This window comes from Bombus vosnesenskii, unplaced genomic scaffold (genome assembly GCF_011952255.1).
Source record: "Bombus vosnesenskii isolate JDL3184/JDL3185 unplaced genomic scaffold, Bvos_JDL3184-5_v1.1 scf7180000013293, whole genome shotgun sequence".
NCBI lineage: Eukaryota > Metazoa > Arthropoda > Insecta > Hymenoptera > Apidae > Bombus > Bombus vosnesenskii.
The window spans coordinates 3,748,681-3,761,382 of record NW_022882944.1 but is presented as its reverse complement, the minus strand read 5'-3'; the positions used below and the strand labels follow the sequence as shown (position 1 = coordinate 3,761,382).

The following is a 12,702-nucleotide window of genomic DNA, read 5'->3' as shown; positions in this document are numbered from 1 at the left end:
AGGCAGTAAAAAGGTATCACCGGAATTCGCTAATGGCTTTTAAAGGTGACTATGGTTAGGAGTTAACGCGAGCCGGTGTGTGTTCATGCAGAGTTGGCACACGGTTGAAAGGCTGAGTAATAAAGAAGCTTGAGCAAGCGCGTTACATTATTTCCCTTTTAGAATTGAATCCGCATGCCAAGCAGATATACGCGGTACGTTGTTAAACTCGGTCACCGAAATTAAATGGCGGCTTAAAGAATTTACGGGGGTCACGATGAGAACTCGAGGAACCATCCTTCGGACATTCGCGTTTTTATTTTCCATCGAGCTGAACCGACCGGAAAAGCTTCCTTTGGTACTTTAGTGAAATTAAAACAACGCCTGTATAGAAGAGATATTTTCCAGATTTGGCTTCAGCTTCGATGGCCATTGCGTTTTTCACAATCAACGGTGTGTTCTTCTATTAAAGAAGTTACGAAGATTGGATTAACCTTCCAATTTTTATTAAATATTCACGTTACGATCCAATATTCCTTTCTGATCTTTATTAAGAATTACAAATTATGTAACATGTTTGGCTCTATAACAAAGATGTTTAGGTATTGTATTAATGTACAATGTATCCACGTAATGGCAAAAAAACTATCAATTTTCTTATCTTACAAAATAAATAAAAGCTGACACACTTGGTTTAGAAATAGGAGGCTAAAGAGTGCAATAAAATCTGAATACCACCCGACAACAAGAACTTCCCTTTTAGAAAATCCAAGTAATGCCTCCTATCCTTAAAAAGACTCCTATAAAACAGTCACCAATAAATTACGTAAAGTGCCAGGTCTTCTCGAAATACCTGATAAACTCTGGGTCAACATCGATATTTCCAGCTAATCCCCAGACGGAAGATCAGTTGTACAACGGGGGGGAAAAAAACTCTAGTAACATGAACAAGAGTAAAAAATTTTTCTTGACTAGTTCGCCGGAATTACTGCAGCAACGATGCCATGGTAGTATCAGAAAAAGAAAAAAAAACAAGTACTTTGCACGGAGGGAGGAATGGGTGGCTGTAAAAAGAGTAGCCTCCTCGTAATTCCTGGTATTTGAATTTTAAGACGTTCAAGCTTAGGCGACTACAGCAACCCTATCTTGCTATAATTTCTGATATTTGAATTTTAAGATGTTCATGTTTAGACGACTTGCGGAATCCTCCGTTATTTGAATTTTAAGATGTTTAAGCTTAAGTGTCTCAAGCAATCCCATCTTATTATAATTTCTGATATTAATATAAGCTATTTGAATTTTAAGACGTTCAAACTTAAACGACTCAAGCAATCCTGTCTTACTATAATCTCTGGTATTCTATACACGTATTACATATAGTATAACATATACTATAATTTATAGTATATTTAAGACGATCAAGCTTAAGTGACTCGAGCAATAACATCTTGTTCTAATTCCCGATATTCGTGTCAGGTATTTGAATATTTCAGGCGTAGATAACGCAAGCAATACCATCTTACTATAATTTTTAGCATTTGAGTGTTAAATACGGAAGTAAAACAATCTTCTCTCGACTCGTTCAACGAAATTTCTGCAGTAACAAAGACCTGATAATACCGCAACAACAACAACAACAACAAAGGAAAGATTCGCTATAAGAGGAAGCTACTAGGGAATTTCATACAATTTATAAAATACATCGTGGCCAATGGGAATTGGAAGAATGGAGGGGGGAATCGATGGAAAGTTTCGCGAGTCTCAGCAGCAGCTATCGTGATGTCAGAGAGGTTCGGCTTCAAAGGAGAAGTTTTGGTCGGGAAGAGCGAAAGAAAGGGGATGGGCGAAGAGTCATAAATAAAGACGCTGGTATTCATGTAGCGTAGAAACCGGGTTTATGGCCGAAACTCTTGTACCTTGTGGTACAAAGTGCACGGGCGTTCGATCCCTTGATTTCAGACTTTAAACCGGGACACGGTTCGTTCCTCCTAATTGATAGGCGAACTGCAAACGCGACAACGACCGGCACGCGAGCGAATTAGCAAGAAATTCGGTCTGGCTGCGAACCACTCGCTGGAGATTTAAAGCGTGCGTCGTCCATGGCTTACAAAGCTTTGTCGAGAGTTTGGTAAGGGAACGTTGTTAAAAGTTAGTCGAAACGCATGCGTTTCCTACGGATCGAATCTGGAGCAGCTTGTACGCGATGCTCTGTCTACTATCCGCTTTTCTCGGTCATATTCATTGATCGTAGTCAGAGGCGTAGGTAGAACGATTTCGAATTGAACGAACTTTGACTTTTGATGTACTATTTTTGGGTGTATTACGTATCGGCGGAGAAACCGAGAAATTGAAAAGAGACCGTTTGGGAATGTTAAAGGAACTAGAGACTTTTTAGCGAGATAAGTCGATCGTCGTTCAGAGTTGAATTTGCTTTGATTTCTGTTCAAGAATTGTAAATTTATCGTTCTTGATGGCTCGAATAATTTAGAACTAAATACACTTTGATATTCGTCACGAATAATTTTCTACTAAATTGCAATATTTAAAAAAAGAAAAGAAATAGAAACGGAAAAATCAAAAAGAAGAACTTTGCTACCAAAGGAATGCGATATTTTCTACAGTATACGGAATACCGGATCCCATTAAATAGTAGAACGTCGTTCAGCGAGACAAAGGCAACGAACCCTTATGGAGGCGAGAGCAGAATTCGGCGAAGATCCATGCCATTCGTGCGGAATAAAGATTGGTGGAATATCGTGTGTGTACATGATGCGAGCGTTGCTATATTGGTTGTAATCAAATTCGTTTAAATGACTCGATCCAAGTTTGGGAAGGCTTGATTGAACAAACGGAGAAAAACACAAAGAGAAGAGAAGACTGAATGCTGGCAGTAACTGGCTCAAGAATCACAAGGATTCCGATGTTATTTCTCAATCGCGGCCCAGAAGAAAGAATTTCTGAATATTTTTCGTTCGTTCGCAGTTGGCGAAACGCTGACAATAAGTCCATCGAGGAATGAACGACAAACGATTCGATACAATCGACCGATGTATTAATGACGAACCAGGAATAATCATTGATCATTCGAATTGTGGTAATGGATCGCGATGTTAAGTACACGTTATTTTCTGTTGTCTTTCTTCGTCTCCATTCGCTCGATCTGCTTGTATAAGTTGCTTGTTATTGTTATTCAAGCTATTATCTTCAAGACTCATTGTATTCTCGACGCAGCAATGTTCCATTGAAGGAAATCGGTCTTATCGAGCTTCGAAACGTCTCGTATACTACGTATTTTGACGGTTCACTATGGCATAAATCATATAAAGAAATCATGTTGACCGAGGAAAAAAGGATTACGTTCATCGTCGAGCGATGGCTTACGCGTTGTTCCGGATGAATCGCGCTTAAAGAGAAAGCGTGCAAACTACGTTCCCTGCTGTAGAGAGAATATTTTATTTGAAAGATCATAATGTGTCTGTGGTGACTGTGTTTCGAGCGAAGCTCTCTGGTTAACTTAGATTGCGTCAAATGGAAATGCTAATTTTCTGGTTTGTTGTCGATTACTCTCAAACGTAGCAAAAGCAAATTACGTACAGTAAAGTATCAAGTATCAAGTATCAAGTTTTTTTCGAATATATAATCTTGTACATCCTAACGTTACCTCGCGGTATCATTTACAGTGAAATGCTACGAAACAGTTCCTCCAAAAGGAAAGTCTTCTTCCGCGTCTTTTGACGTGTATAAAACGTTAACGCCATTAAGAGACGTCGTATTTAATTGCACAAAGAGAGAGTTTAATTATATGCGCGCGGTAACGTTTTTACGTTTTAAACACTTTAATTTCACATTTTCTAGGAATATTACTCGTCAGTACCACCGCATATATATCCAATTTCTAACCAACGTGAAAAGTATTCCTACCTTGAACGACAATCTCCAATTATCTAAGATAGCACCTGTGATAAAATATAATTAAAACGTAATTCGGGATTCGAGGGGTTGACCTCGAAAGAAAAGAGATTCTGCTGGAGCGATGCTTAATTTTCCCGGGATATCATCTTCGTGAGATATCGAACGCGAGACAAGGAGAAGACGGCTGATCGGAAAATTGAAATCTGGAATTCATATCCGAGACGACGGCGGCGAATTTCATTTTCGATGGCACGTTGAAAATTCGCCGAGCATCCTCACAAGCCTACGTAGAGGAAAGCCGACAGAGAGAAAAATGTCGCTGGCAGGGGAACGCGTAGCTTCGTTCGTTCTTCTGGTCACGCCATCGAAGTCATTCATGCGCGCCAACCTACGGCTTTTTGTTCTTAACTTATCAACTCGTTCCACAGCGACCTTTCCCGCATTTCCCTACCGTGACTCCTCGCGTGATCTCTCCGTCGACTGCTCTTTTCCGCGATTATCGTATTTATGAGAGTGGTTTCCCCTCTACGAGAATCCAAGGGGACAATTCTATTTGTACCGTGTTTCTTTAACATCTGAATCTTCCTTGTTGATAGTTACGATTGCAATCTTGCACCTCCATGATAAAACTACATTAGCCTATTTTAATTAGATCGCGGATTTTTATCACAGACTTTTGTATATTACTAGACCGACGACTGTCTAAATTTTCTTTGTGTAAAATGTCCGGATTTTACGTACAACTCTTTCTGCACACGCGCCAGCACTAGATTGGTAAATAAAGTCGACATATAGCAAATTTTACGCCTCTTGTTTTCTTCGATTCTGACACATGTCAGTTCGGTGATTAAATTGTGCAGCGACAAACTGTAACGTGAACACGTTATGTTACTTTCACCTGGTGTTTACTGCGTAAAACTTGCTCTACGATAGATCGACGTAAACGAAATGCCAATACCATATTTTAAGTTGCTCTGTGTATAACTTGTAGTTTTCAATTATTTAGATGTTAAATTGTCCATATGACAATAATAAACAGTTATCGATGCAATAGTATTAATTGTACGAATACTATAATATTCTAGAATTATAATGTTATATGCATATCACGTCGATCAACAATATCGATAAAATATAGCTATCGACTTAGCCACGTTTGTATGTTTGCATGCAATATCGAAATAAAAACTTAATTTTGTACTCTCCAAGTGATTGCATTTTTTGTTCCATGCAAATCGTATGCTTTGCGTTTCTAATACAAATATTAAAATATTTTGTATGCTACGATCATAATCATTTCACCGTTGAAGTGCATGCACAGAAACAGTACGCACACCTTATATGTGTTATATCTATTCGTAGTACGTAAAATCGTGGACACCTTGTGCACAAAGAGTTAGCAATCTAGTAATACGTTAGGTTGTCCGAAAAGTTTCTTTCCTTCCATAAGGTGATAATAGATGAACAACAATTTCTACTTTATATTATTTTATTGAATTAGGTACGATCCATTTCGTTCTATTTCTATTATTACGTTCGTGCATAATTCAATAAACTAATATAAAACAAGAAACATTGTGCGTCTATTATTTCCTTATAAAACGAAAGAAACATTTCGGACAACCTAATACATATAGAAGTCTATGATTTTTATGCAAAATTTGTATTGACGTAATTAAAATAGTAAAAGTTAAAAAAACAGATCCGTTGAAAAATACAAATACCCTACTTTCGGTATTTTATGTATTTTTGTGTGTCATATGCGTTGTATATCGCATGGCTTCGGGCTGTAACTGTGCCATACGTATCTAGAACACTGTCTGTATTTACTATTCTAATGCTAGTTATATCAACCATAGAACTATAGCTCCCCTCATCAATATTTAACTGCTAGCTGCATCCAACGTAATACCTGCGCTCGCTCGTAAGAATAATTGTAGTAGCACTCCACTTGCAGATTTAGCTAGCGTCCATATTTATACCTGAGGTAACGGATTAAAGGGAGAGAAAATTATCTGCGTTGCATTTAAGCCAAGCTACACGCGTCTTGCAGAGGAGCACAGTTATCCCATCACTCGTCCGTACTGAATATCGATCTTAACTGAAACCATTGTAACATTCAAAACCACTGTCTTGTTAGAAAATGAAATTACTTTGTGATTAGATAAAAAGATTATAGTTTCAGTGGTCTACTAAATTAGAAAATTAACAAAGATGATAATATTTTGATACAAGTCATTTGAACCTACCAAGCTTCCTTCGCGTGGTTTTGCAATGAAATTTCTTAAAATACTTAAAATACGATAAATTTCTGAACAATACGAACGATCTATATAACATGGCTAGAAAGAAATGTGCGAATACGATATCATATATCGCAAAAGTACAATTTTATGGCGCGGTATATTTCAATCTATCGCGGCTGCTAGGCAAAAATATATAAAATTCGCGTGGTGGCTCGCGTGTTAATGGCTCGGAGAATAAACGTAGACGGTAAATGTTCCAAATGTTTCTCAAACGAAACGCGATGGACGAGCTTCCTGGTTTGAAATACGGCCGCGGCTATAACTCCGAACTTTGAAGGACCGAACTTTCGAAATACGCCGGCGTGAACAGCGAAAAGTTCCCGCCATTTCTGAAACCGTTCTCGACCCTTGCTCCCGTCAACGAAAAAACCCTCTAACCTTTCGAACAATATTGGTTGTTACGTTTCTATAGAACTTTCATGCTCCATTCGAAACTTTATGGAAGGCTTCCGCGGCTTTTCGCCAGCTTCCGATCTAACGTCGTTTACCAAGCGGATAATCCGTCGGGAATCGGTTTTCACTCCCACTCTACCCAACGTAAATCTACTACTTTAGCCTTAAGGGGTCTTAAGATGAAAATACCGATCGATATTCGGCTGTAATTAGCGAGCTTTCCTCGAAAGTTTCTCATTCTAATCGAGGAAGTCGATACGCGCGAGGCTTAACACGGTCACAGTTCGTGACGAAAATTTATCTCCTATGGATGTTGGCAGGAGAGTTACACGTGTCACGTGAGGTAACATGTGCAATAACGTGTTGTGCAATTACGTTAAATAATATTTGTGACAGGATATATCGCGTAGATTCTTTGAAACTTGTTAAGGAAATGCATGCGATACAGGTTGGCGAAAGTGTTTCACGAACATGGTAAGTACGTTGTGCCGAACATAGTGAGATTTAATTAGCGCTATGATTAGAGCTTGAAACTAACTTGACCTTATACAGGGTGGTTGGTAACTGGTGGTACAAACGGAAAGGGGGTGATTCTACACGAAAAAAGAAGTCGAAAATATAGAATAAAAAATTTTTTGTTTTTTAATTTTTCCATCGAGACAACGATCTACAGTGAGATCCGTTACAACGAGACGTGATAAAGTGCACGCGTACCGAGCGAAAATTCAAAGTCGATTTTCTCGAAAACAAAGCCTCGAACGAAAAACTTTTATTCTATATTTTCGACTTCTTTTTTCGCGTAGAATCACCCCCTTCTCGTTTGTACCACCAGTTACCAACCACCCTGTATATAGAAATTACAAGATATTTATTAGAAACATATATTTGGGCATGTATAGCTCGATACGTAGAAACGAAGAAATTTCACGTAATTATCATCCGCTCGAAACTATTCTCTCAGGCTACAACATCATCTCGTCGTACGTACGAAGTTGAAAAGCCGCGAAGGATAGCAATAAAGACTTCGGGGCAGTGACTGCAAGAGAAATTCGTGGCGCACCAGCGAGTACGATTAAGCCAGTGGCAAAGTGGGTGGAAACGAATTCCAGGTAAGCGGCGTTGGCTCTAATCGTAATATAAGCACTGTTAAATGGAAAATTAACGTCCAGAGATCTGCCGAGTAAACTCCTACTGCTGGCGAGTTCGAGAAAAGCGAGAGTTTTAAATTTTAAACGACGATGGTGAAAAATTTCACGATGACGAGATTACACAATATTAGAACACCTACTCGTTACATCTGGCGAAAATCTTCGACCACAAATTTTGCTTTAGCAGTTGGCTCATAATACGAGTAAAATGACAGATATGTAATAAAACGTTTAAAGAATAAAGACAACGGAAGGCGTACAATTTGTGCAAACTATGGCTGTTGTTCTAATTACTAATACTTTTCTCCGGCATATCTTTGCTTCTTCAACAAAATATCGTTCTCACGTCTGTCCCGAAGAAGTAAACCGAGGAACAAGCCGCAACGTGCTAATAAAAACAGCCGGGTTGTGAAACCCGAGAAACCACAAATATGTCAACTAGGGAAAAGGATTGGGGAGAAGCTTCGCGTCGCGTTTCGCGATTAAAACGAACACCGCGGGTTAGGTCGCTGTGGATGAAATTCTCGCGGTCGTAATTTGCACGCCGGCAGGCCCTTTCGAGTGATCGCGCCGCTTCGCGGTGGCGCGAAGATTAAAATGCAAATCTGAAGTTCTGTGACCCCTGTGTCAGGTGGAATAAGTTTGAGATACGATTAGGTGAAATGGCCCGCGGCCTCGCCACTCGTTTACTTACAAGGTCTGCAGATTCACGATCCTGTAGTGAGCCAAGTACGTGTGTCGATAGAGCTGCAACAGAAAGAAGAGCAACGGAGAATGTTTATTAGCCGAGACTGTCGGGGAAACTTGACCGGGGAAATTGGATGCCGGCAAGCTTTTAAGGGTTAAATAAACGCTCCCGGGTCTTATCGCGACGTTCTTGTCGTTTACTCTCAGTTTCTCCTTTTTTCTTTTTCAGAATCATTTTCTTTTTTTTTTTTTTACTTTTTCGAATCTCTCTCTCTCTCTTTCTCTCTCTTTGTCCCTGTCGGGCACATGCTCTTCGTTTAATATGTTCCCCGGGCGAATCACGTTCGAGAGATTACGTCCTCAGGGACGGATTCTGTTGAAGCTATATTAAAATTGGTAGAGATGCAACCGACAGGACGATGGGCATTTTCTTTTTGAGAGACGTAGCAAGATTTGTAGAGGAAAAAAGAATTTACATGTATGAATTCGGTTAGGACGAGGTAAATTATTGTAGAAAATTATACAATTTAGAATTTTTAATATTATTATCCGCTGCGATTTATCTCGCCCTAATCAAATTCATACTGCAATAATTATACTTTCCAGACATCTTGTGATTGAATGTGGCTTAAGAAAACGGACCTTGTTACGTGTCGTATATAGCAGTAGTATTTATTTATCGTATAAGGCTTATGCCCAGTGCAATCTTGTTATATATACATATATAATATAACATATACATACGTATATAAGCGTACGTAGTAAATGAATATAAAATAAATGGTGTTTTAAGTTTATACAGTGGATTAACTGTTTCGTTAAGGCTGTGTGGTCCCTTGCTGTTAGCTAATTCGATAGATCGATTTTCTCCAATTTGCTCCCATTATAATGCCCAACTTATTTTCCTATTCAGCCTTCTAAGTAGAGGCATTTTAATCTCGTGCACGATTTTATGCATATGTATATATCTTTTGTTAGCTTTTCTTCTCGAAGGAAAAGGATGCCTGCAACGTCCACATTTTTTTTAAGGAAGCTGACCTGCATTGCCTATTTGTGAGGACACTTGATCAGAATATGTTCTCCTGTCGCCATTTCGCTACTACTATACAGTACAATTTCTTATACTTTATCACGTTTTAACAACATTAATTGTAAGTGACACAATTTCGATGAAATAAAATAAATGGCACCTTCAGTGACATAGAAAAATGAGGCTCGTATAATATTAATTTATCTACAGATTTAGCTGCGTTTCGTTACCGTTAACCTATATTCTCCTACTTCACATCTTTTCAATGAATTTTCAATTTATGCGACACACGTGAAAGGGTTTCCGAATAAATTCCATGTCTTCGACACGTATATCCACTTTCGACCCTCGCCAAATGTCTGTGACGTTTTTTTACTACAATGTAAAATCGAAATGAAATCACGGCGAATTTTTATGCCACACAATTTTTATCCCAACAGGAGAATTCCCAACGTGCATGCCACTTCTTCTTGCTACGATATTCTTCTTACGTCGCGGGCGCATGAATTTGATATAAAATTATTTCGCTCGAAGCGCATTGCACCTAACCACTGGCGAAGGATGGAAAACGGCACGTAATTTTTATTTCAATAGGGAAAGGGCCGCTAACTAACGAACCCTTTACTAGCAGATTTACCTGAAACCAGTCGTCGCGAAACACCGACTATTTCAGCGTAGAGCGCCATAACGATAACGCGACTCATACGCCGGAGGACGGCTAATTACGAAACAGAAGCACGAGGCTGCCGCGTAATCGGAATTTTCAGTTTCGAACAAAAAAAGCTATGGCGATAATCCGACACGGTTGCGCGAGCTTTTAAAACAAATGCAAATTTCGTCGAAAATTATACAACAGATGAAACGCGTCTTTGGAAACGGCAAAAATGAAGAAACGAGAGATTGCAATGTTTGGAAATTTTATATTTCCGCTAACTAAGACTGATTTTAAATTTTGATGCGCTGTATCTTTTATAAGAAAAAGAAGAAAAAGCATCGGAAGAAATGTGCTTCTCTTATGAAAAATTAATATTCGCATAGGCAACTAGGATCGTTCGTATCTCGAGCGATATTTCATTCGCAAGGCAAGAAAAGCCTTTCAAACATTTGGCTTACAAACTGATTGTATAACGTAGTACAGATTTCGGCAAATATCCTAAAATCCTCTCAGATCTTTTGTCAAAGATTGGAGTAATAAAGGAAATGAATGTAAACGTAAACGACTGATTTTGCTCGTGGCAGATTAAATAGGTATCATCGTTAAATATATCGGCAATTAAAAAGATATTTGATTCGAATAAATGGCTCGTATCTCCTCTTGCTTACAGAGGAAAAAAATGGAACGAGATATAAAGAAATAAAAGAGTTGAGAGTTGGAGAAAAATACTAAAATAGTCGTCGTATAAGGAAGAATAAAAATGGCAGATGTTTCACGATGGGACGAACATCGAGGCAGCGTCGCTTATCTCTGGAAATGTAAGCGGTTATGGTACTTGCGTTTTTCCCTTATGTTTCATAGCTCGTACAAAACCCCTTATCGTTGCCGTTATAATTCATCTTTCGCCGGAAATTCAAATGCAGCTTTCGTATCGACTTTCACGTCACGATGCAATAATGGCCAGGCTGTTTCCTTTTTCTCCTGTTTCTGCGCGGTTTTAGCGTGCCTTTCGAATTGCGTGACGGGCGAAACAGTCGTTTAAAGACTCTGCCTCGCCGTCTTATCAACTTGAATTATCGTTTCTAAGTTTAAATAGAAAAACGGAATTCTAATTGCTAGCATTTATACCTATAGGTCTCCTTTGCTTAAGACCTTTCCGTGTTCCGTTCGAGGAAAGTAAGTAATTATTTCACCTTTCACAGTTCTATTAGACGTTAACGGAGTATTTTAATCTGTTCGTTTTGCGTGTCGGATAGCGCGATTAAAATAATCGGCGAATTATTGTAATTCGAGCGGAAAGAATTTCCGACAGAAAGGAAATTAAATGAACGTTTGAAGACACACGTTGCAGATTAACAGCTTCTGATATTCAGTTTTATTGGATAGAAGAGAAACTTCAAGTCTTTAATGAGAAAGTATGAATAGAATATATTTTGATTTGATATGTACAACGACGCGGGCGAATATTCATAAAACGAGAGTTGAAACGACAAAAATGTTATTCCGTAATTTTCGATTTATTTTCACAGTTGGAATAATCTTCTGCCTGTTACTCGCTCCTGTTTAATCGACAATTAGTCAAATGCACGTATACTCGACAAATCGAATCGCGCAGTTACAAAATTGAGACTATTCAACGTAAACTCCGCAGACTCGTTGCGAAACATCCTGACTGCCCTGTGCTTCCCTTTTCTCGCGTTTATGACACGGTTCTCAGTGATTTGAATCTTCAGTCGTTGAGAGGTATAAGGATCATGTTCGATGTCATTTTTGCTTGTAACGTATTCAAAAATCTTATATCTGATCTCGATATTATTCAGCTACTTTCCATAAACGTTCTTTACAGAAGCCCAAGGAATTTCAATTTGCTTCATTCTGAACAATACCGTGCAGCATACACGTGTTTTAATTATGTAAATCGCATAGCTGTTCATATTCCAGGATTGATCCATTTGACTAGCCCCTTGATTCGTTCAAACATTCTTCGATACACTTGCTATAGATACATGCGTTTAAATTTTACGTTTATTTTTCCTGTAATTTTTTTATTCTTACAATATGTGTGCCTCTTTTTACATTGCAAAATACCAAAGGGACTTCTCCCCGCGAACAGATAAATTAAACAAAAGTTAAAAAGCTTTCAAGCTCGATTTTCTCGAAAGTAAATCTTCCAAGGCAGTTTCGTTATTCTTGATTTTTCTCTTGCGTTTGTCTTATTTTTGCGATAATTCGAGCTACCAAAGATGGTTTGTCATTTATGTCCAAGCGTAGCAGTTAGTCAAGTGAAATTTCTTCGTGTAGTCTGAATTCGATGGTCAGAGGTAGTAGTTGTGCCTTATCGGACCAACGTGATGCACTGTATCGTGCCTCGAAAGAGTTTATGGAGGCAAAACAGAGTGGAGAGAGTGTCATGAATCCTTCCGTATCGTTGCACACTGTCGATGCACACTGTTCGATGGTATCGCGATCCACGAACCCGGGTTTGGGTTATTTATCGCCAAAGTCCGGCTGTTTTTCGTTAGTCGATGATTGCCGAATTTTCTGCATCGTCCAGTGAGTAAATAGAGAACTTTAATTCGTAGATTCCTTTGC

The 12,702-nt window shown here is 38.7% G+C and overlaps 1 protein-coding gene across 1 annotated transcript in view; it reads right to left on the bottom strand.

Moving 5' to 3' along the window:
• LOC117232884 (venom dipeptidyl peptidase 4-like) overlaps window positions 1–12,702 on the bottom strand; it is a 303,571-nt gene that overhangs the window by 126,056 nt on the left and 164,813 nt on the right. Inside the window, 1 exon segment of the mRNA XM_033492619.1 lies at window positions 8,433–8,485. Coding sequence (XP_033348510.1) covers window positions 8,433–8,485 — 53 coding nt within the window.